Raw genomic sequence first — 25,372 nt, forward strand, 5'->3', positions numbered from 1 at the left:
AACGGCATTCTGAACGCCATGAATGTTGCATTGTTTTGTCACTTTATTGTCACTTTTTATTACTTATCATTGAATTGTTGATTGTTTGTGGACTGCTGTTGTTGAGTGTGGAGGAAGATCCTAAAACATGTCACTGTCAAATGCAACTGGATGTATGCAATACAGGTGAGGTGACACAGTGACACACTGTCAGACACCCGGTAGCGACGTTGCAGACAGTGCGTTGCTATGGATATCCTGGAGGCGTCGCAGCGAGCTAACCAGCCCTGAGAGGAGGAGAGGAGAGGAGGAGGAGGCAGCTTCTGTCTGCGGAGCGAAGGTCGGCTGGTTGGATAGCAGCTTTCTCAGACTCTCTGGAGTCTGTCACTCTCTCAAGTGCGCCGGTGGATTCAAGACAGTGACCACGAACGTAAGCCCAGGACCTGACCAGGTAAATGTGACACAGACATTGATCTAACGTGTGGTAGACAGTGTTGCTAGCTGTGTTGAATGATAGATAGGCAAGCTAACCATGGTGAGGGTAGGGTTAGCTAGTAGTAACTAGCCTGGGCTTCTGTTTGCTCCAGAACAAAGCAACACGTTTGGTTAGATGGCTTACATTACATTATGAGTTAGTTAGTGTCACGTTTGTATTGACGTCTACTTGACTTGTAAGTGGAGCTAGTTAGCTCTAGCTACGCATGCGCACATGGACACTAGGCTAAGGCTGTGTTCGGAATGGCATACTAGCATACTACTCATACTAGATATGACGTAGATTTTGAGTATGCAGTGCGTTCACACTGTAGATTATGTGAAATTTGAGTATGCAAGAAATGTATGTAACTAGATTTTCGGTCGGCTGGTATTGGCACACTTATTATGAATTTAGTAGGCAGTATGCAGTATATACTAATTGAGTATGCTAGTATGCAGTATGCTAGTATGCCATTTCGAACACAGCCTAAGACTAGAGCATGTGTCATTACAGTTCATTATGGCTAACATGAGCTAACGAGATTATCTCGCCGGGCTGTTTTGGAATGTCATTTGTCAAGATTAGCAGGAAAAACGAGAGTGAGCTTTACGATCGTTGTATCCGCAGATTAGTATTATTGTTAGATTTTGCAAGAAGGAGAATATCCTAGTTCTACTGGGTTGCAAACAATGGGTTTTAAAGACTGATGACAGTACGTGAGTTTAGAATGATAAGGTTCTATCTCCGTTTAGAATGAGAAGGTTCTATCTCCGTTTAGGGCAGTTCAGAGATATTGAGCGTCAAAGTGTTTACATTCCATTATGTTTTGTGAGATGGAACCTTTGTGTTTTATTAATTACTAACTCAAAAATGTCAACATTTTAAAAATAACACCACACAGGCATTAATAAACACCTAATGGATCAGATTATGTAAAAAAACTAAATTCTGACAAAAATGGAGATAGAACCTTATAATTCTAACGTCACGATTCCCTGGCTCTAGAGAAAACACGTCACTGACTCAGGCAGTTTAGTTTGGTCAGGTTAGAAGATGCAGAGTTGTCAAAGATGATTCTTAATCATAGGTTTCTGTCAATACTGTGTGTGTGTGTGTGTGTGTGTGTGTGTGTGTGTGTGTGTGTGTGTGTGTGTGTGTGTGTGTGTGTGTGTGCGCGTGCGTGCGTGCACGTGCACGTGTCACTGTGTAACTGTATGATTGTGAGGGACACTCATCTTTTACCATCTAGCCAGAGGCTATGCTTACTGGGGGTATTCTTAGACGGTCTAATAGCAGGGTTTGGTTATGTGGAACAGACAAATTGGGCGTTTTTAAACGTGGCTTTCTCTACTTTTTCTTTCCAGTTGTCTTGTTGGCTGGGTAGCCTACTCACTGCCTGCCTTTTAATAGATCTGTTCGTGGAGGTTTGGATCTATAGTGGAAAATGGTACAGGAAGGCATGTAACTCTGATGTATGGTTGAGGTGTGTGTGTGTGGGGGGGGGGGGGGGGGGCTGGGAGGGGGGGGTGGGAGGGTGTATGCCACCCCCCATGTCGTATCGCTGTCCTGGTGTTGAAGAACATGTTTCAGGCATGGTGTAGGCCTATCTCTCTCAAGTGTGTGTGTGTGTGTGTGTGTGTGTGTGTGTGTGTGTGTGTGTGTGTGTGTGTGTGTGTGTGTGTGTGTGTGTGTTGTATGTGATTTGAGTAAAAACGTAAACGTAAAGATGAGTAAAAAGGTTTATAAGAAAATGTGCTTAATGTCACACTGAAGAAAATGAGAGACATCAGATTGCCAGGTCCTCAAGGGGTGCTGCTACCCTGCTGCTGGCATCACCTGTGATGTTTGGTTTTCAATGTGTACTATATTGAAAAGCTAATTACCTTTGAACCTTGAAACCTTTTGTACATGGTGAATACAATAGGTTCTATTCTACATACTGTCAACGCAAACATATCATGTTCACTTTTTCATCTTCCACCGTTTGTGTCCAGCAGGAATGGAGAATGGTGTGGATGGCTGACGGACAGGTACACAGACGAATCACATGACAGGATGCTGGCTCGGAACCGCTTCCTCCTCCTGGTGCTGGTGGGAGCAGTGCTGGCTATTGTGAGCCTCAGCCTCCAATTCTGTAAGTAAGGTGTGCATGCATGCGTGTTTTAATATGTGTTGATCGGCATATTGCCACCTGCCTAGTCAAAGTGCTCTTGTCTTAAATGATCAATGACCACATCGGTGACATAAGAACGTTTTAAGAGGTGGGCAACACTCAAAAGTGTAAACTAGTCTAGACGTCATTTCTGTTGATCCACAGTTGTCAGCAGTGTTGATCGACAAAGCATAACTTGGCCTCTCAAGTGTTCTAACAGGGTGGCTAAAAATACACTGACGTATCTGCTATGGAATTGCTGGTGGTATGGTCGGCGCCACCATTAGGTCATTGTGTACCATCTCCCTTGTGCATAGTCAAGACGCTGTGTTCCCCAAAGCTAATGAATACAAGGAAACTGGTGGAGATGGATGGGAAGAGTCTTTTGTCAGAAAAGGAGGCTGTGGGGTGTGCTGCAAAAACAACTGACATATGACAGGTCTTTCAGACTAGACTAGACAGATTATTTTGTATCATTTTGGATTCTAAAAAAACAGTCTGCTGTAAAGTGTTTTTCAGTAGGATTAACTCCTGTCTGGACAAGCACATATGCTCAAATTCAGACTCAATATCCCTCTTACAGATTAGGTTACAGTTGGAGCCGAATGCTCCAAGAATTAGGTAGCTTAGGTTTTGGGGGCTGTATATCTCTCTCTCTCTCTCGTTCACTTCCAGTTGCCTCTAGACTTTTAAGGACTGTACAAGAGACAGGAATACTGTGTGTGTGAGTCCATGTGTCGATGTGTCCTATCTAGAGAATGTGTGAACTGTGTGACCTCATTTTCATCGCCCCGATTTTCCTCCAGGGAATGTGCATGTGCCAAAGGTACTGTAGGCTGAGGTATCTTTAATGCTACACTATTAAATTCATACTCTGCTCCTTCTCTATAATCTTCCCCTTTAGCAAAAACAAGAGGCAATGGAGTATTATACTTAACTGAATTAACTTTATAGTGTGTGCGTGCATATGTGTGTGGGTGTGTGGGTATGTGTGTGCGCGCATACATGTGTGTGTTCTTACTCTTTGTCATTCTTGCATTGAAAATGTGATTTATGTCATTAAAGTGTAATCTGCAGGACTGTCCTCTTCCCTGGTCATGTGATCTCCTCCTCTTTTAGTGTGGGAGTGGTTGTAACTTATTCATCTGACTCCACTCCTCCATTACGTCATAGCCAGAGATCCAAGGCTGTGGGACAGCTCTTGTTTATTTTTTATAATATTTTTCTTTTCAGAGTGGGGCAGTCCCACTCATATTTTTCATTTTATTTGACAGAGATAGTGAAGACAGACAGGAAAGTACTGAGAAGAAGGGAGAGAGGGCATGTCAGCAGGGCATGGGCCGGATTTGAACCCATGCCAACATAGGCATATGTGTGCACTGTAGACCACAGTGCTAGACCACTGGACCACCACAGACCACAGCTCTTGTTTATTAATTGGTCATCATCTCCTTCTACTCCACTTCCCTTTTGACTTGTGTGCTCTCTTTTTATACCTGTTGTTGTGTCTTCACCTTTGCTTTCTTACTTTTAGGCCCAATCCCATTTTTTATTTTAACCCCTACCCTCTCTTTTTCAAGTGCCTTGAAACAACTTGCTTTTCGACTTGTGCCTCGGTAGTGGTTGAAATCTTCCCCTATGAAATGGGACAACCCTTCACATCCCTGATACGTCATCATAGAAAGGCATGGACGCTCGCGATTCGCTCACAACTTAGGCCTACTTAATACATTTCATGCTATCAATCGATCAAACAAGTCATCAAATAAAAAAAAGAACAATGCTTCATTACCAAGCCAGTTTATGACAGAATAGCGGAGAATGTACTGCGGAGACTAGCAATGAGTCACTGACTGAGAGGCAGACCACAGGGAGTAGTGAGATGGAAAACACTAGTCTAGAGATGCCTTTTATTTGTCAGCATATGTCCTAATTTCTCGACAGATCCAATAGAGATGTTATATGATGTTCCTTATATGAGATCTTCTGTGGCTCAGTTGGTAGAGCATGGTGAACTGTTGTGTTTTTTTGAGTTGATAGGGGGCTGATGCCTGCCTATGTGTTGTTATGTGTAAATAATGTAAATGATACATTTTTGATAATAACCATATGTGATTACCATGTAGGCCACATGGTAACAAGTCACTTTGGATAAAAGCGTCAGCTAAATGGCATATGAAGATGAGAAATAAGCTAGTCAGGAAATTACTGCAGCAATTGTGTGTTTGTTATAGCAGTGGGTGTAGTGGTCATGGCACTAGTGCTGTTCTGCTGCAGTAATGATAGGCTAGGCTAGATGTGGAGGTCTGGGCATTGGGATTTAGTGCTAGGCTAGTTTGTTTAGTACCGTATCTAGCAGTTAGCAGCAGCATCAACAGATCCGAGTTTGTGTGTGTGTGTGTGTGTGTGTGTGTGCGTGCGTGTGCGTGTGCGCGCGTGTGCGTGTGCGTGTGCGTGTGCGTGTGCGTGTGCGTGTGCGTGTGTGTGTGTGTGTGTGTGTGTGTGAGAGAGAGAGAGAGCAGACCCCAGGCATAGAAGAGAGTGACCAGTTATCAATCAGGGGTGCAAACTTGTCACCTTTCTGCTAAATTAGCCGTTTTTATCTCAAAATAGGTCATCCATGTGAATTGTATAGATCTGCAAAACAAAAAAGTTGGGTGGTAGGGGGGGGGGTCTAAGTCTCATCCAAGTCACATGATGCGCGAGCTAACTAATCTTCCTGTCTGCTAAACTCTGCTGCTGTTGAAATAACTTTTTGCTTCAGGGAGCTAGGTACAATTCCAGACAGCATAGAGAACACAGTCACGGTGAACTGTTTTCAAAGTAATTCTGCAGGTGTTCAGGTCAGGGCTGCCGCTACTTACACACGCATCATTGTTAGACCACCGTTAGTGCTAGCGATATCCATTTAGCACCATTAAAACTAGCGCCATTGATCATTTTCTTCGTTTTCAGGCAAAAAATAAAATAATAAACTTTTTGGGCCATCACCAGTTTGCACCCCTGTATCATTGTCTCTCTGCTCAGATATCAGTCTGCTATGTCATAGTGGCCCTATGTATGCTGCACTCCATAGTCCTTAAGCAGGATATGTTTACATGGGCGATGGCCTAGGACTGTCCAAAAAAGGAGAAATCACTTTCTTATTGTTATCCATATTGTGTCCTTAGGTTGCACGGGACCCATTTTCAAAATAAAAGTAAAAAAAATCATAATATAAAGCTTTTTGGCGCAGTCAGGCCAAAACCTTCCGCTTGCCAAAAGCTACCGGGGGTGCGGCCTAACGCGTCACGACCAGCTGGCACGCGCACGCGTCACGACCAGCTGGCGAGTGTTTTTGAAACCTCCGTTTTGGCCGCCATTAGCGAAAAGCTTTAATTTGCCTCTACAAGTGTTAATATGTCATTTTATGAAGTTTTAATGTTTTCAGGCGAGAAAGTAACCATATATATTCACAAAATGTATCCGGTTTATCAAAATAACCCGTTTATATATGAAAACACATATAATGCTATCGCGTCTCCACAGGCTAAAGTACAACTACACTCATATCCTCAACTTATGTCCTAATCACACTACTGTCGTACCTTCTCCTTGACATGGACATAAACACACCTGCTACCTTCTTTGAAAGAAATCGCGATTTATTCAGTGAAAACTAGTACACCATTCAACATAGCATAACAATAGCATAGCATTCGCAGACACAGTCAGGCAATGCACCTAGCACAACAATAGCATAGCATTCGCGGACACAGTAACATAGACAGCTAGACAGCTAGACAACTAGACAGCTAAACACCAAGACAGCTAGACAGCTAGACAGCTAAACAGCTAGACAGCTAGACAGCTAAACAGCTAGACAGCTAGACAGCTAAACAGCTAGACAGCTAAACAGCTAGACAGCTAGACAGCTAAACAGCTAGACAGCTAAACAGCTAAACACCAAGACAGCTAGACAGCTAGACAACTAGACAACTAGACAGCTAGACAACTAGACAACTAGACAACTAGACAGCTAGACAACTAGACAACTAGACAGCTAGACAGCTAGACAACTAGACAACTAGACAGCTAGACAACTAGACAGCTAGACAGCTAGACAGCTAAACACCAAGACAGCTAGACAGCTAAACAGCTAAACAGCTAAACAACTAGACAACTAGACAGCTAGACAGCTAAACAGCTAGACAGCTAAACAGCTAGACAGCTAGACAGCTAAACAGCTAGACAGCTAGACAGCTAAACAGCTAGACAGCTAAACAGCTAGACAGCTAGACAGCTAAACAGCTAGAAAGCTAAACAGCTAGACAGCTAAACAGCTAGACAGCTAAACACCAAGACAGCTAGACAGCTAGACAACTAGACAACTAGACAACTAGACAGCTAGACAACTAGACAGCTAGACAGCTAGACAACTAGACAACTAGACAGCTAGACAGATAGACAGCTAGACAGCTAAACAGCTAAACACCAAGACAGCTAAACAGCTAAACAGCTAAACAACTAGACAACTAGACAGCTAGACAGCTAAACAGCAAGAGCTAGCTGTCTAGTTGTCTAGTTGTCTAGCTGTCTAGCTGTTTAGCTGTCTAGCTGTCTAGTTGTCTAGTTGTCTAGCTGTCTTGGTGTTTAGCTGTCTAGCTGTCTAGTTGTCTAGCTGTCTTGGTGTTTAGCTGTTTAGCTGTCTAGCTGTCTATCTGTCTAGCTGTCTAGCTGTCTAGTTGTCTAGCTGTCTAGTTGTCTAGTTGTCTAGTTGTCTAGCTGTCTAGTTGTCTAGCTGTCTAGCTGTCTAGCTGTCTAGTTGTCTAGCTGTCTAGTTGTCTAGCTGTCTATCTGTCTAGCTGTCTAGTTGTCTAGCTGTCTATCTGTCTAGCTGTCTAGCTGTTTAGCTGTCTAGCTGTCTAGTTGTCTAGCTGTCTAGTTGTCTAATTGTCTAGCTGTCTAGCTGTCTATCTGTCTAGCGGTCTATCTGTCTAGCTGTCTATCTGTCTATGTTACTGTGTCCGCGAATGCTATGCTATTGTTGTGCTAGGTGCATTGCCTGACTGTGTCCGCGAATGCTATGCTATTGTTATGCTATGTTGAATGGTGTACTAGTTTTCACTGAATAAATCGCGATTTCTTTCAAAGAAGGTAGCAGGTGTGTTTATGTCCATGTCAAGGAGAAGGTACGACAGTAGTGTGATTAGGACATAAGTTGAGGATATGAGTGTAGTTGTACTTTAGCCTGTGGAGACGCGATAGCATTATATGTGTTTTCATATATAAACGGGTTATTTTGATAAACCGGATACATTTTGTGAATATATATGGTTACTTTCTCGCCTGAAAACATATTAAAACTTCATAAAATGACATATTAACACTTGTAGAGGCAAATTAAAGCTTTTCGCTAATGGCGGCCAAAACGGAGGTTTCAAAAACACTCGCCAGCTGGTCGTGACGCGTGCGCGTGCCAGCTGGTCGTGACGCGTTAGGCCGCACCCCCGGTAGCTTTTGGCAAGCGGAAGGTTTTGGCCTGACAGCTCCAACAGTGTGTTTATGCCCTTATTTTGTGAGTGTGGTAGGTACAGTTTCCGGTAAATTTCCGAAAACTTTCCATGGAAACAGGGAATTTGGGGAATGTTCTCCTATTAGGCTACACAAGCACATGGGAGCACACAATGTGTTTTCAATTGGTGTAAATTACATGCAATTAATTGTTTGGAGAATTACAAGTTCTTACAGCATTTTTAATGAACCAATGCCATCTCCAACTCTGTAATTTCTTATTAATAAAGATTTGAAAAATTATGATAACCATCTTATTATCTTAGTTTAATGTCATTTCAATGCATTATAGACATTTTCTTTACAACAAGCATAACGAAAAAATCTTTATTATGCCGCTATGAGTACACCGACCAACGCGACGCAGACCGACCAACGCAGAACTATAAATTGGGAGAGCCCATGCGTAGGCTACGGCGTAGCTGCACATAAATTCGACGCAGAAGTATAAATTGGGCTTAAGTCCACATTCAAACCATAGTGAGCGATGGAGAGAGAGAAAATGTGCTTTCAACTGTGTCCACACCTGGTCTGTCATGTTAAATAACTCACCAATGAGGTAGGGATTGAAGCTGTGTAAACCAATGAAGTGACGGGACACCTGGGACTGATTCGAGTGAGCGAGCCAGAGAAATAGAAACTAGGCAGCCGTCAAAGCTCTCGGGAGGAGAGTTGCACACTCGCCTGTGGCTGGTTTGAATATAGTAAAATAATACATTTGATGCAAACATTATGTTGTTGGCCATTTAGCATTCATCTTGCACCAGTAGGGTCCATAGGTTAACAAATTCTATTATAATTGAATATATAAATTATTATATATTATTATTATTATTATTATTATTAGTAGTAGTACATTATATTAAATATATAATTAATAAAATATATATTTAATATTTATTTATATAATAAATATATAATTTAATCATTATATTAAATTATAATGATTTATAATTATATTATAATTTTCTATACTAAATTGGCTGTTATTGAATTGCTAGTCCGGAGCAATGTTACAAGAACATGGTCAATGTTATGTTTTTATTTGTAATATAAGAGTATAATAAAAGGGTCGGAGACAATTACAAACTTTCTTAAATTCCCATAAATTCCTGTTCATTTTCCACCTTATTAATTCCCATGGGAATATTCCCACATCGAACATTTCTGTGTGTGTGTCTGTGTGTACTCCCGATGAACGTGCTCTTGCATAGTGTGAGGCAGCCCATCACAAAAGCTCCTTTGTGTGGGTAACCATGGCCGCTAGCTTGCCTGCGATAGGTTGGTTAATATGCCCAGGAGTGTGTGTGTGTGTGTGTGTGTGTGTGTGTTCGTGTGTGTTCGTGTGTGTGTGTGTGTTCGTGTGTGTGTGTGTGTTCGTGTGCGTGTGTGTGTTCGTGTGTGTGTGTGTGTGTGTTCGTGTGTGTGTGTTCGTGTTCGTGTGTGTGTGTTCGTGTGTGTGTGTGTGTGTGTGTGTGTGTGTGTGTGTGTGTGTGTGTGTGTGTGTGCGCTGGGCAGAGGGAGATGAATGCTCAGTGAATGGACTGCAGTGTGTGGAGTCTGCTTCTCTGCACACTGAGTGTTCCTCAGAATGCTGTCCTTCGTCCACACACACCTTATCCTCTTCCTCTTCATCATGTCTGGTGAGTCTTTGCTGATGCTACATGTTAACTATGATCCGTGACTGAGTTTTAAACTTGAGTTTTAAACTCACCTTAAACAGAGAGTTGATCAGTTCTACACTATGCTGTAGGGCTTATGCATTTAGGCTACGATCGGTGTTATGGTAGTGGTTTTGACTCTTTTGAACGTTCAAAAGTCTCATTGACACTTCCCTGGGTAATTGATCCAAACCTCATGTAGTAGTTGATGATAGAACTGTACACAGTAGCTTCTTTACCGTCTAAATGAGTGTTTGAAACATGGCCAGTGTTGAATTCTAGTCCTTGTACATTGGTAGTTGTAAGTTGGTGATACGTTGTTAGGATGATATGAAGATGTTATGTGACGATTTTATGAGAGGAGAAGAGGCATCCTTAGTTCTTCCTGTGTGGATGAAATTCAGCCGTAGTCCTCAACCAACTACCTTTCTGTTGGCTTTGCTCTATTGATGAAGTCTTTATGGGGTCTGGCTGGCCCCCTCCCCCACCCCCCTCAGCCCATAGCGCCTCAGCCATATCCAACTCCCCAAAACCCGACAGCTTTGCCCAGCAACACTGTTGACTTTATGAGCTCAGCTGAAGGAGGCAGATGGAAAGTGTGTGTGTGTGTGTGTGTGTGTGTGTGTGTGTGTGTGTGTGTGTGTGTCTCATGTAAGTGTGTGTGTGCGCACTTGGTTTGGGGTTGATATGAGAAAGGGTGGTCATGGGAGTGAATGAGTCTCCCCATTTTCTCTGTTCAGATGTAGATGAGCTGGTTTGAGGGGAGCCCGATTAGGCTAGAGGTTTTGGGGCAGAAAGAAAGTCCATTGAGCAATGGCTGTCAGAGGTGTGTGTCTGTGTGTCTGTGTCACTTACACTTGTGTTGAGTGGGTTTGTTTGTCTCCTTGCTCACTCTCCTTCACAAACTCTGTTTTCAATATCCTTCACAAACCTGTCAAATTCTGTTTCTCACTCATTTGCTTTTACACTCTCCTTTCACTCGGTCCCACCACTCTTCTCTCTACTTCTTGCTCAGTATCCCCATCTCTAAAGCTGCTCCAAAGCGCTTTACAACGACCTCTCATTCACCCATTCACACACACATTCACACACCAATGGCGGCAAGCTGCCATGCAAGGCGCCGGCCTGCTCACTGGGAGCAATTTGGGGTTCAGTGTCTTGGCCAAGGACACTTCGACATGTGGTCAGCCGGGGCTCGAACCGCCGATCTGCCAACCTTGTGATCATTAGACGGCGGCCCCTGCGCCACAGCCGCCCCATCTCTCTTTAACTCTATAACTTTACGAATGTGACCTAATAGTGTCCAAATGTAATCAAAGTCTCTCTCTCTCTCTCTCTCTCTCTCTCTCTCTCTCTCTCTCTCTCTCTCTCTCTCTCTCTCTCTCTCTCTCTCTCTCTCTCTCTCCCAGTACACCTGATCCCCACCACACCCATGGGAGAGGAGCAGCCCCTCCAGGGTCAGGCTCAGGCTCTGGGGAAGAGCAGGAAGAGGGTCATCATCGTCCCCCACACAGAGGCCCCAGAACCAGACCCCATCTCTGAGGCCTACGGCTACTGCAACACCCCGAACCGCTCGGAACAGGCTTGGGAGGGTGAGGCACGCACGCACGCACGCAAGCACGCAAGCACGCAAGCCTAATATCAGGGTTGCAAACTTGTCACCTTTCCGCTAAATTAGCTGTTTTTATCTCAAAATATGTCATCCATGTGAATCGTGTAGATCTGCAAAATAAATATTTTGGGTGGGGAGGGGGGGGGGTCTAAGTCTCATCCAAGTCACATGATGCGCGAGCTAACTAATCTTCCTGTCTGCTAAACTCTGCTGCTGTTGAAATAACTTTTAGCAGCTAGGTAAAATTCCAGACAGCATAGAGAACACAGTCACGGTAAACTGTTTTTGAAGTAATTCTGCAGGTGTTCAGGTCAGGGCTGCTGCTACTTACACATGCATCATTGTTAGACCACCGTTAGTGCTAGCGATATCTATTTAACACCATTAGTGCTAGCACTATCCCCCCCCTAAAGTTAGCCACAAAAAAATGGCCCCTTTCTGGGCCATCACCAGTTTGCACCCCTGTAATATAAAGATAAGACCTCGTGATCCAGATGTGTGTAGACATGTTAAGAGCAGGGGATTGATGGGGTTAGGGTTAGGATCAGGGTTGACTAGGTTGGGGTCTCTTAGCATTTGGCTGCTTGAGCTGTTCATATCTCAGGCATCAGTTCCCCTCGAAGGATCTTGTGGGTCTTTATTAAAAGCATGCGTGTATTGGTGAAGGTATATTTAAATTGCTTGTACCTACACCACACCAGCATTAATTAATAGCTCAAATATAATGAGGGGCGGACCTTAGGTAGCCTCAGGTAAGCCTCAGGTAAGCTGTGTTTGTTACTACAAAAATACCTGCTACTGTGTTGTGGTGATGTCATCTTCCCTCTCCCCCCCCAGGACACAGCCCTGTGGACTACAAACTGCTCTCTGTCCAGGTAATGATTCGCCATGGAGACCGCTACCCTCTCTACTCCATTCCCAAGACCAAGCGGCCTGCCATCGACTGCACACTGTCCCCAAGCAGGTGAGTCAATGACTTGAACAATTGGCTTTCATCACACCTGCACTTCCTGTTATTGTTTAGCAAAAAACATGTAAAAAAACATGACTTCACAACCCAAATAATGAAAACAGTTAAATGGTTTAGCAAGCTATTGTCACTAGTGTCTTCCCAAAGCCAAACAGGCGTGACTTGTCAGAATGAGACTAAATGTTATCATTCAGACACTTCTAATGAGGACAGCAGAAGGAACGCTAGCAGGAGGAACCATACTGTACATTCGTTTTTTTAAAATATATATTATATAAGCAAGAGCAACTTAGTTTTGATAGCAATTTTAAAATGAAGCCACGTCTTGACTCGTGACTTGTGAACTCCCCCCTCCCTCTCCCTTTCTGACTCATTCATCTCTTTTCGGGTCTGGTAAGGCAAGTTAAAAAGTGAAAATATGGTAGTTTTTTTGAGTATGAAAGAAATGTGAAATATAATAATAATAATAATAACTTTAATTTATATAGCGCCTTTCAAAAAGCCCAAGGACGCTTTACAGGGGAATGATCGGACAGACAAAACAGAAAACAAACAAAACAAAACTGAAACAATGACTAGGGGCCAAAGGCCTTGGAGAACAGATGGGTTTTGAGGGCTAGTTTGAAGGAGTCCAGGGTGGGGGGCGTTGCGGATTACTGTGGGGAGGGAGTTCCAGAGGGTAGGTGCGGCCACGCTGAAGGCTCTGTCCCCAAAGGTCCGTAGGTTGGTGGTCATTAGTTGTCATTAGTTGTCATTAGTTGTGGTTATGCAGTGTGTGATTGGGTGGTAGGAGATGTTGAATTGAAGGGGGTTTGACAGCCATAGATTTAGTCCTCTTCCTGAGGATAAAACAGACAGTCTGATCTGTTTACGTGTGTGTGGCTGGTGTGCTTGTGTGCATGGTTGGGTGGGTGGTGTACATAGGTAGGGATGGGAATTGATAAGATGTTTATTGATACCAATTCCATTATCGATTCTGCTTATCGATTCAGTTCATTATCGATTCACTTATCGATTCCTGTGCGGGGGAAAAACATAGGCCTACACAGATTTCACTCTGATTTCAATTTGGCTAGGTGACAGAACATTCTAGTACGTTTGGTTGGATTATTCAGCCCACCTACTACTTTCCATCCTGTGACTGTGATATTATTTAGCAATGTTGTGTCTATTGTTTGTGACCTATATGTAATCAGATACAAACACTTGAGAATTTTTTCTCAACAATTGAATTCAAAAAGGCACAGCCGGTTCGGAACATAACACAACAACACAAAAATAAACCAGTGTGGGTCTGTAGATGCCACTGACTAGTCTAGGCGAACTGAACTTGTCTCCAGTTTAAATGGAGCAGAGATATTAAACCCCTTTAGGGGTATATACAGTATATGTGTTTCTATAGATCTTGAGAGTGATGGTACCTGCAAGTAATCAGAGAGAGTAAAGGCCAATGCACACGGCGTGCGATTTTGTTGCACGACAACATTCGATTCTCAATTCCCACCACCGAAGTAATCAGGGAGAGTAAGTGACATTAGCCATGTTTCCGAGGTTCATACCGAACCGTGGGCCAACTGAACCATTGCACCCTGAATTCATAGCCAGACCAAAAAGTTAGTGGAATCAGTTTACCAGTGTTTTCTTTCTTAAAGCTTTGTGTTGATTTCTCAAAATATGATTCCCAAATTCATAAGGCTATAGCACACTCCAAGCTCTTCCCTTTGCACCCTACTATTATGATGTGTTGCCTCAGTGGTGTCAGAGAGAAAGCGTGTGACATACGAATGGACCGAGACCAAAATAATTTCATCGGTGTGGGACAATAAAAAAAGAATCAAACACTTGTCAGACACCAAGAAACAATAAAAGACAAGAGAAACACTTACAGACTGGGAGAGGCTGTGACAAGATTAGGTGACTCACATATAACAATGCTGACTTCAGCATTTAAAAAAAGAATGGATCAGTGGATAGCTACAGTACGTTCAGCTAAGTCAGTGATTGGATTTATAGCCCCAATGCCCCATTGAAGTCAACTCCTCCTATTCTAATAACAGCCATCCAGCCATCATGTTGTCTCTTGTCAGCTTTTGTCTCACCATTTGACTCTATCCGCCTATTTTCTCCCACTGAATATCTCTCCATGTCTCCTCTCTTCCTGTTTCTTCCTGTAGACACTGTCATTGTCAGTTATTGTGGCGGTTTGTACATCTGTTCACTTCCTCTATGATGCAGATGGATGCATGCTTTTTCACACACACACACACACACACACACACACACACACACACACACACACGCTCACACTCACACTCACACTCACACAAACTGAGCACTGTAGAAGCGGTTTCCTGGCTCTGTTATCTCCACATGATTCGCAGCTATGGAGGAGCAGAACTGTCAGAAATCCTCCCAACTGAGATATGGCCTCAACCCAACACACACACACACACACACACACACACACACACACACACACACACACACACACACACACAACATATACAAGAATCTCAGATCTCGTCATGGTCGTCATCTTTTTCCTTTTTTTGTGGGGGGGGGTGGGGGGGTAAATAACCTTGTTGAAATGTGCAGGCTCTCCTTTATCGTCGGGTCGGAACCCGAAATTCTGCCACATAGCAGCAGTTCTTTTGTAGGGACCAAGTCATTAGCGCTAGTGTTAGGATATATATGTTTCTAAGGTTTTATTGTTCATTCTTCTAGCACCAGTTGCTCAGCTATGAAGTTAGATATCTTATCAGTTTTCCTGTTTTAATAGGCACGTTATCAGTATGGTACCCCAGTGTTTCCTCCAGGAATTTTTACATTAGTGGCGGAGAGCCCTGTCCGCGCGCTGTGATTTTCGCGTGCACGCGCACGAAACGCGCACGCGCGCTCAAAACAACGACCTAATTTCAACCAAAACTAGAGGGAGGATGGCAAAAAAATAAAAAATAAATTACAGAATATAAACTTGTGATACCGGTTTCCATCCATCAGCTCTGAAGGTTTACGTTACTCACGGATCCAATGTCCTTCCAAACGAGCAGTCTTGGCTCCGTCTCAAACACAACAGGAAAAGTATGTCCAACTTGGCGAAAGTTTCCGAGTATTTCCAACTTGCGCGAGTTCTTCAACTTGCGACAGTTTTTCAACTAGATGTGATGGCTGTCATGTCTATCAAAATTATCAAATTAGCCATCGTCCTGGCATGATTGGGTGTTGGTTTCAACGCACCTGTTGTTTGTCCTTCCTCCGTTTGCAACAAGAAACTCTGGACCTTTTCATGAATTAAAGTGGTCTTAAAATCCAAAGTCCAAATAAAAGTAACAAACGAAAGTAATATATGTTGGTGTACATACCACAGCGCACAGTAGCTGCTGCTTGTTCTCCCGCTGTAGTTGTAGCTGGGGGTGGTGGTACCCCGCCATAAACGTTGTTAGCTGATCCTGCCAGCCATGCAGTTTCGGATCGCTCATAGCCACTGCTAGCTTCAGCAATGTTTGAAGTGTCTGGGACATATTTTTTCTTGAAAAATCCATCCATCTGTCGCTGTTTTCGTTTAATTTTTCGAAGTTATTTAACGTGATATCTTATTTGTGCACCTAGCTAGCTAGATCAGCTTTTTGTATCTTTTAGATGGTACTACCGGTGACTTTTAGCCCGTTATTTGCGAGGAGAAAACACAGGCGCCCGAGCATTTCGGCAGGTAAGACTGCTGAGCAGGGATGGTTGAGTCTGCACGGTTCTCATGCCGGTTCACATTTAGACCAATCAGGAGTAGCTAGGGGTGTAACGGATCACCTAACTCACGGATCGGATCGTGCCACGGATTTTGAGTCACGGATCGGATCATTTTTCGGATCAACACAAAACATATATTTTTTTTAATAAAAACAACATTTTCCTTGAATTCTGTAAAAACACCACTTTTAATGTGTGAAACAAAAAAACAACATTCAAGATGTCAAAACTGATATATATATATATATCACATATATATATATATAACATCTATATATAACAACATATATATATATATATAACAACATATATATATATAACATCACTGCTGCAATCTGGTTGCCAAGTGAAACCTAACTTTACCTAAATAATAAAGTGAAATCCTTTAAACATGGTAAGAAAAAAAAGTAAATAAAGCAAAGCAGCCTCAAGCTTATAACTTCATATTCATTTTCAAAAAGATGAGGATGTCCACATTGTCTGGGGAGAGGGCAGACCTATTTGCAGTCACTATGTCTCCTGCTGTGGAGAACACCCTCTCGCTAGGAACTGAAGTAGCCGGCACAGCCAGGTAGCGTCTTGCCATCATGGCAACGTGAGGGTATTTATCCTCATTCCTTTTCCACCATGCCAGTGGATCACCATCCAGTGGAATGCTGCTTGCTACCTTGTAGGATGACACCTCCTCCTCAATGGTGTTGGCAAACATCTGGACTATGTCCATGCTGCTCACAAAGGTCTCCCCAAAAAGCTCCTGCATGGCTGACTTCTTTTGTGGAGGAGATGCCTCTGGCTCTGCGTCTTCTCCTGGCAGCTCTGTGGCTTGACCCTGCAGAAAAAAGGAATCGATCTATTAATCTAACTAATCATTTATTTTCATATTTCATAGAACTATAATTGTAGCAATAACATACATTATTATCTAAATCCAAAATGGCATAGACTAAAAGAATTGCAGTATTTATTATTTAAGTAATTAAATATTAGGTAAAAAAAACGTTTTTATATATATATATATATATTTACCTTTTCTTCAGTGCCCATAATCTCAGTGATGAGATCGCTGTATGTCCTCTGACGTAGGGTAGGGTCTAGGTGAGACAGCGACTTGAACCTTGGGTCCAGTGCAGTAGATCGATGAAGGTAGTCCTGTAGAGGGGGGTCAGTGTATCTGGGGCTCAGGTCCCCTCTAATGGCAGCCTTGACATCTCCAGTGATGTTGCTGTCTTGCTCATCTGGGGCCATGGATTGTAGAATCCTTGTTTTCAGAGGTAGGATCATGGACACAGATGGTGCTGTTTCAGTGCTCATCAGAGTTGTTATCATCTTTAGGGGTTTGAGCACTTGGAGGACCTCTTCTGCCACTTTCACGTCACCATCAGACAAGGTGACAATGTCTTTGACATTTCTTTTCAGGGTCTTGTCTGTCAGTGCAGAGTACACAGCTGCCTGCTGCTCCAGATAGCGCTCCATCATGTCATAGGTGGAGTTCCATCTTGTTGTGACATCCTGTATGAGCTTGTGGGTCTTAACGTAGACGTGGAAGGCGATGGAAGAGGGTCTTAACGTAGACATAGGCACACTGGTAGCATACCTTCGAAGGTGGCGTCTACAACTCAGTGTCGGAAAGACAGTCGCAGCGGCATACCACCTCAGCACCAGAGAAGCCAGGAGGGAACTTGAGGTGCGCGTTGACAACAAATGTCTGGAGGTCCAGCAAGCCCCGAAGTACCTTGGAGTGCGCCTGGATCGGACATTATCCTTCAGGCAACACCTGGAAGAAGTCAAGGCCAAAGTGACATCCAGGGCCGCGCTGATCCGCCGCCTTGCTGGTACAACCTGGGGAGCCTCCGCTAAGACGCTAAGAATATCCACCCAAGCCCTGGTCTTCTCTGCAGCAGAATACTGCGCCCCAGTCTGGAGCAGAAGCCCTCATGCGAGAAAGGTCGACGTGGCTATCAATACCTACCTCCGAATAATAACTGGATGCTTGAAGCCTACCCCTGTGTCCCTCTTGCCAGTCCTCGCGGGAATAGCACCGGCCGGCCTCCGACGGGAGGCTGCCACCCTCGCCCTGGCCAGGAAGGCACAAAAGCATGATTGGCACATCCTGCACAACACCACCATAACACCAGCACCTCCAAGCCGACTCAAGACCCGCCACCCTTACAACAAGGCAGCACAAGCCATGCTCAACTCCACCTCTGAGGACATCTCCAGAGATGCATGGCTGGCAGCAGCTTGGAAGCAGGAGTGGGAGTCAACCGGGCCCTCCCGAATCCACCGCTACATCTGGGACCCAGGAGATGGCGCCATTGGAGGAGACGACCTACCACGCCGGCAATGGACCACACTGAACCGTCTACGAACTGGTGTCGGTCGCTTTAAAACATCAATGAAGGCGTGGGGCCTGGCGGACAGTGCGGCATGCGAGTGCGGTGACCCAGAGCAGACCGCCGACCACATAATCACCATCTGCCCCTTATATAGACCACCCTCAGAAGCCAGCCTCTTCGACCTAGAACCAGAGATGCGGGCATGGCTACGCGACACCGAGTTGGACCTCTGACGTTACACGAAAGAAGAAGCTTGTGGGTTGGTAGCTGGCGCGAGGGGATTTTGTAACGTGGCTCAAGCACATTGATCATATTTTGAAACCCTCCGTTCTCCACAACGGAGTATGGCCTCATGTCTGCCGCGATAAACTTCCCAATTGAATTGGTAATGGCTTTAGCCCGGTCTGAGTCTGCAGGAATCGTTTGTTTAAATGACGTTTGGAGAAGTTGTTGTTGAGCTACTTTTTTCTTGCCCCCCGTCATCAACACACCAGGGTGATGTCGCGTTAAATGTGTGGCCATGCTTGACGTATTGCCTGCCTCATAAGATTTCCGCGTGGCACAATGCCTACACACCGTAACTTTCTTATCGACCTCCCTCCTTCCATCATTATTATAAGTAACAGGGAAGCCAAAGTGCTCCCATACATGTGATTTCAATGACGAGGGAGGCCTTTCCAGTTCGCCAACGTTGCTGCTTAGCGGGTGATATGACGTGATATAAGTGGGACAGAGATGAGTGAATGAATGTTGTTGTCAACTCAGTATGCATGCAGAGAGTGAGAATAAAGCGCACATGATTGTTTTTCTACCGGTTACATTTGAATGAATGAATGGTCTTTATTGTCATTGCTACAGTACAGGTACCAAACAACGACATTTAGGAGGGGGGGCTCCCCTGGTGTTAGGAAAGGAAAAAAATAAATAAATAATTTGCTATTGATCCGCGGTACACATGCGTTCCGAACCGTGGAGGGCGATCCGAACGGATCACGGATTATCCGTGATCCGTTACACCCCTAGGAGTAGCCCTTGTGTCACGTCGTCAACTGAATGTTTAATGTCATTAATCTGATTTTGGATCAGCGGTTAGAGAGAGATGGGCGTGGATTTAGGTGCACTTTTAGTCAACATCCATTATAGCGCTGATCTAGGATCAGATATATTTTAATCAGCTAAAATGTTCAGAGGTGGATTTTTTAATTTATTTTTATATTTTTATTTTTAGTGGACTGAATCAATTAGTGGTGGAGGAAATTCATTCGTGGCGGCCCGCCACCAATAAATGCATATAGAGGAAACACTGGTACCCTACACATATGACCAATTATAAGTTACTGTCTGTCTGGGACTGTCTGTCTGGCCTTGACGCCAGGTGCAGCAGGAAAACTCCCTTCTCAGTTCTCACGTCAAATACAAGACAACACTCAATTCATAGTTTTAGACCATTATAATCAAGGCCATTCAGTGATTACATCATAGTGATCAAAAGGGGAAGGACTAAACGTATATAATATCATGTAAAATCTCATTTTTAAATTCTTCATAGGAGCAAGAGGTCACGTGCAGCACCCTAAAAGACTTCCTCCCACCATGCTGTTACACATTCTCAAGGGACAAACACTGCTTACTTTGGAAGTTTAATAGATAACGGAGCAGAAATGCTAAGACAGTATTGAAAAGCGTGTAGTGGGCATTTTCAAATCCTGATACCGTATTACCGTTATACCACCACCCAACCCTAGATCGGTATATATTATTTGTATAACAGGCAAGTCACGACTATGCTCTAGTGTCCTCTTGGAGACCTGCCTTCTATCCTGTGTGTGTGTGTGTGTGTGTGTGTGTGTGTGTGTGTGTGTGTGTGTGTGTGTGCACGCACTCATCTGTGTTTGCGAGTGTGTAGTGGGATAGTCGGGCACGGTCTATTTTGTTTGGCGCAGCGACCGATATACATCTACAGCGATGCGAAGCTTCATGCCAGTGTATGATTTTGACCACATGGTTGAGAAATTCCTCCCATCCTCTTTATGGGATATCTTTGTCTTATACCATTTGCAAAATTCAACATGCACCTTTTAGTTGGAGCTGATGGGCAGTGTGTGACCGATTCAGATTCAGATTCAGATAACGTTTATTGCCATTATGCTTGACACATGTAGGAATTTGCTTTGGCATTACAGTAGGTGCGTTTATGCTTTTTTCATGTATACATGAACAAAAACAAATGCAAAAAACAGGACAACACAGTACAGACAACAGTGCATTGGATAGTGCTATATAAAGTGCAGTGCAGAGTTATTTCAGATCCAGTGCATATTCAGTCCTGAGCAGACTTGGGGGCGGGGGGGAGGGGGAAGCCAGAGTCATTTAGCAGCCTGGCGGCTGAGGGGAAAACACTGAGATGACAGTGTGTGAGTAGTCTTTGGTTTGGCTCAGCGTACTATATGGGCTGGTATTTAGAGTGACACCATGACACGGATGACAATTGAAAAAATAGCATTACATTAGATACAGTATGTTAGATAAGTCTACTGCTATAAACCCTAACCCAGACCCTGCTGATCACTCGCTGGCTTAACTTGTCATCAGATCAGTTTATCAACAACACGCAGACATTATTCTCTTATTCCTGTCAACTCTCCATAAAATAGAATACTTTATTATCTGTTAGGGATTTCTTTTTTGGCATACATTAGAAGGATGAATGATTTGCATGCACAGTACTCCCTGTCTCTCTCCTTCTTTTTTCCTCTCCATCCCTCCTTCACTGATTGTACCCCTTTACCAGCCCCCCCACTGTCACTGAATGCTGCTCTGCACACACACACACACACACACACACACACACACACACACACACACACACACACACACACACACACACACACACACACACACACACACTAACCCTAACCCTAACCCTAACATATACAAGAAACCATCACAAAACATCTATGCCTCTATAAAAAGAGGAGAGAGGTGGGGGGGGACAATCCTCTGATTTCTACCTCCACCAGCTTCCCGTGTATCCACCCACCTCTCTCTCTCTCTCTCTCTCTCTCTCTCTCTCTGTCTCTCTCTCTCTGTCTCTCTCTCTCTGTCTCTCTCTCTCTCTCTGTCTCTCTCTCTGTCTCTCTCTCTCTGTCTCTCTCTCTCTCTCTCTCTCTCTCTCTCTCTCTCTCTGTCTCTCTCTCTGTCTCTCTCTCTCTCTCTCTGTCTCTCTCTCTCTCTCTCTCTCTCTCTCTCTGTCTCTCTCTCTCTCTCTCTCTGTCTCTCTCTCTCTCTGTCTCTCTCTCTCTCTCTCTCTCTCTGTCTCTCTCTCTCTCTGTCTCTCTCTCTCTCTCTCTCTCTCTCTCTCTCTCTCTCTCTCTCTCTCTCTCGCTCTCTCCAGCTCTCTCTCTGCCTAGGCACTAGCTCAGCATACTATGCCATCTGGCTGTTAGAACCAACATTCCACTCCAAGTTTTCAGAGAGCTGAAAAGAGAGGGAGTGAGAAATGAATAGATGTAAGGCAGAGAGGGGGGACAGGGAGATTCAGAGGGTTGAGATTTGACCACTAGAGAGGAGCTTAGCGTGCGTGTGAGCTCTATGTCAGTGTCTGTCTCTATCTGTCTGTCTGTCTGTCTAACTGTCTGTCTTTCTTACTGTCTGCCTGCCTGTCTGTGTGTCTGTGTGTGTGCGTGCATGCGAGCGTGCATGTGTGTGTTGAGAGAGAGAGAGACATCGACAGAGCTTAATTATGGGGATCTGGACAAGCAGGCAGAGTGGGAAGTAGATGCACACAATCTGGGCAGGATCTTGAGGGAAGTGTGTGTGTGTGTGTGTGTGTGTGTGTGTGTGTGTGTGTGTGTGTGTGTGTGTGCGCGTGTGTGTGTGTGTGTGTGTGTGTGTGTGTGTGTCTCATTTGTCTGCGTTGGCACTAGCATGCCGACCCAATGTCTCCGTCTGCGGTTCAGAGCTCTTTTCCAGCTGGAAACCATTCACCTCATTGGCCTCAGAGCCTTTCTTCTCTCTCCCTCCCTCCCTCCCTTTCTCTCTCAGTCACAACTTTCCACCATGTCTGCACCAAGGCACTGTACCCATCTCTGTTTCACACTCCCGTTACTTTCTCTATGTTTCTACTTCCCACTCTCCCTGTCACTCTCTCTTTTCCTCTGACTCTTTTGTCCAAGTCCCCCCCCCCCTGCTCCCCCCTATAGTCACAAGGTCCGCTAATGTTGTCCGTCTCATGTTTACAATAATAGTATAGGAGTCCCTTCTTAATGTAATTGGTGTGTGTAGTTGTCAGATAGCTAACACGCTGTGTCTGTCTCCAAAAATGACGAGTGTCCTGTTTTGTTTACATTCTGCAGTTTACGATGTATGGACTTTCATAGTGTATTAAGCCTGTGGTTGGATGGTGGTTGGCTGGTGCTTTTCGATATTGTTTTCTTTCTATTGGCTTAATAAAGGGCAAGTTTCACGCTTTTGGCCACCAGACATTTTGCCAGTATGGCGTTAGATCGCCACCTGGTGGTAAAGGAGCCATAATACAAGGCTGTATGCAGGGCCATGGACAGCAGTGTAGCAGAAAACAGCAGGGATTAAGTGTTTGGGGTGAGGTACATATATATATATATATATTAGGGTTGTCAATGTTAACGCTCTTGATTAATCTGGAAACCTTAACGCGTTAAAAAGAATTGCGCAAATTCATCATATTACCAAGATATATACAGTACCAGTCAAAAGTTTGACTGAACTTGAATGGGAAAGTGTGTCCAAACTTTTGGCTGGTACTGTACTGTATATGTATTAGAACTACAGCCATTCCATTCCGATTCCATTACAGAACCTCCACTAGTAAACACAAGTCAGGATGGCTGAGCAGTCTTAAGGCGCTGGGTTCAGGTCGCCATCTCCTCTGGAGGAGGTTCCAATCCCAATTCTTACAACTTTTTTTTCTTTCTCAGTAATATAAAATACGTGGCATCTCTCTCTCTCTCTCTCTCTCTCTCTCCCTCTGTCTCTCCCCCAGGAAGCCCTCCCACCCCCAGTTGGCCTCCTTCATGAGTCACATGGCCCTGGGGGGGCGTGGCCACTGGGAGGCCACCCTCACCTCCGTGCCCCGCCTCCCCAACCACAGCGCCTGTGAGATGGGCGAGCTAACACAGACAGGTACCCAGTCACACACTGGAACACGAATGACTAGTAACTTACCGGCAGCTGAATATTACACACTTAATATGTCTACAGTATGCACAAACAGGCACTGTAATCTGCTGTACTACTTGACTGTATTCTTAACATGTTGTTAGCAATACTACTAGGAAGGTGACAGACCTCATTTCTGAAAATACAAAATACCTTCACTCTGACATGCAAACAGTAATGATCCATTTCAATCAAATTCAAATCAATCACATTTTATTTGTATAGCGCATTTCTTACAAGATGCAACTCAATGCGCTTCACATACTGACAGAGCCGCAAGCAGGCAAAAGTAAAAACCTGTACACTGTGTAGCCAGGAAAATTCCCTTGCAGTCCTCTACTTATAGAGCGACTACTAACCAGTTTCTTCCTGTCAGGCGTGGTGCAGCACTTGCGCAACGGCCAGCTCCTCCGCCAAGCCTACAAGCGTCACAAACTGTTACCGTCCGATTGGTCCGCCCGGCAGCTGTGGGTGGAGACCACGGGCAAGAGCCGCACCCTCCAGAGCGGATTGGCTCTGCTGTACGGGTTCCTACCGGACTTTGACTGGACCCGTCTGACGGTGCGCCACCAGTGGAGCACGCTGTTCTGCGGCTCCGCCTGCGACTGCCCCGCCCGGAACCGCTACCTGGAGGAGGAGCAGAGGAGGCAGTACCGCCTGAGAGTGGCCGATAGCGAACTGGATCAGACTTACGCAGAGATGGCCCGTACCTTGGGTCTACCCACTCGCCAGTTACGAGCCGCCAACCCTATAGACTCCCTCCTCTGCCACCTGTGCCACGGGCTGTCCTTCCCCTGCGTGACAGGCGGCGGCTGTCTGACGCTCGCCCAGTTCGCCGTGATCCGCCGACAGCAGTTAGAAGACGAGGCGGACAGGAGGAGGGTAGGGCTGTATCGTCGCTACGCCGTCTTAGCGTCGCACCCGTACCTCAACCGCACCGCCGCCAGGATGGAGCGCGTCGCCAGGGGCAACGGGCCGGGCCGACACGCCCGGGCGGGAGGGGAGGAGGTGTTCACCCTGTCGTCGGCTCACGACGTGACGGTGGCGCCGTTGCTGAGCGCCCTGGGGTTGGAGGCGGCCCGGTTTCCGCGGTTCGCGGCGAGGGTGGTGTTTGAGTTGTGGAAGAGTCCTCCGGCGACAACACAGGGACAACGTAAGGGTCAGGACAAGGGCGGGGCGAAAGGGGAAAGGGCAAAGGGTAAGAAGGAGCTGTTTGTGAGAGTGCTCTACAACGGAGAGGACGTGACCTTTCAGACCACCTTCTGTCGCTCGCACGACCACCACGCTGCTCAACCACTATGCCCTCTGGGAAACTTCCTGAAGTTTGTGAGGAGAGACATGTTCAGTGTCCTCAACGCCACATCCTACCAGGAGGCCTGCTACAGACGGACGGGATGAGCTAGAGAGTAGGCATGGATGCAGGGGAGGGAGGGAGGGAGGGAGGGAGGGAGGGAATGAGAGAAGGGAAGAGAGGGTGGAAATAATTTAGCAGATGGTAGTACTTTTTTAAGCCATTTTCCCACTTCAATGGTAGTGCCCTTTTGCACCATTGCTAACTCAAGATAACACGTTAGATTCATAGACACTAGTACACACACACACATACGCACACACACACCATGCCTTCTTGAACAGATTTGTCAAGTAGAAGTTTGACCTCCATATTGCAAGCCTTGAGGTGTTGACAATCA

General features: G+C 45.0%; 1 protein-coding gene across 1 annotated transcript; it reads left to right on the top strand.

Moving 5' to 3' along the window:
* Nucleotides 1-299: 299 nt before the first annotated feature.
* On the top strand, nt 300-25,079 carry pxylp1 (2-phosphoxylose phosphatase 1; the record flags this gene model as incomplete). Its single annotated transcript, XM_080547247.1, has 6 exons — nt 300-430; nt 2,455-2,591; nt 11,233-11,415; nt 12,273-12,399; nt 23,506-23,645; nt 24,058-25,079. Exons 2-6 carry the CDS (start codon nt 2,513-2,515, stop codon nt 25,077-25,079), a joined length of 1,551 nt encoding a protein of 516 aa, XP_080403373.1. The 5' UTR covers nt 300-430; nt 2,455-2,512.
* Nucleotides 25,080-25,372: the final 293 nt, after the last annotated feature.

The sequence above is a fragment of the Nansenia antarctica genome (genome assembly GCF_963989245.1).
Source record: "Nansenia antarctica genome assembly, chromosome: 17".
Taxonomy (NCBI): Eukaryota; Metazoa; Chordata; class Actinopteri; order Argentiniformes; family Microstomatidae; genus Nansenia; species Nansenia antarctica.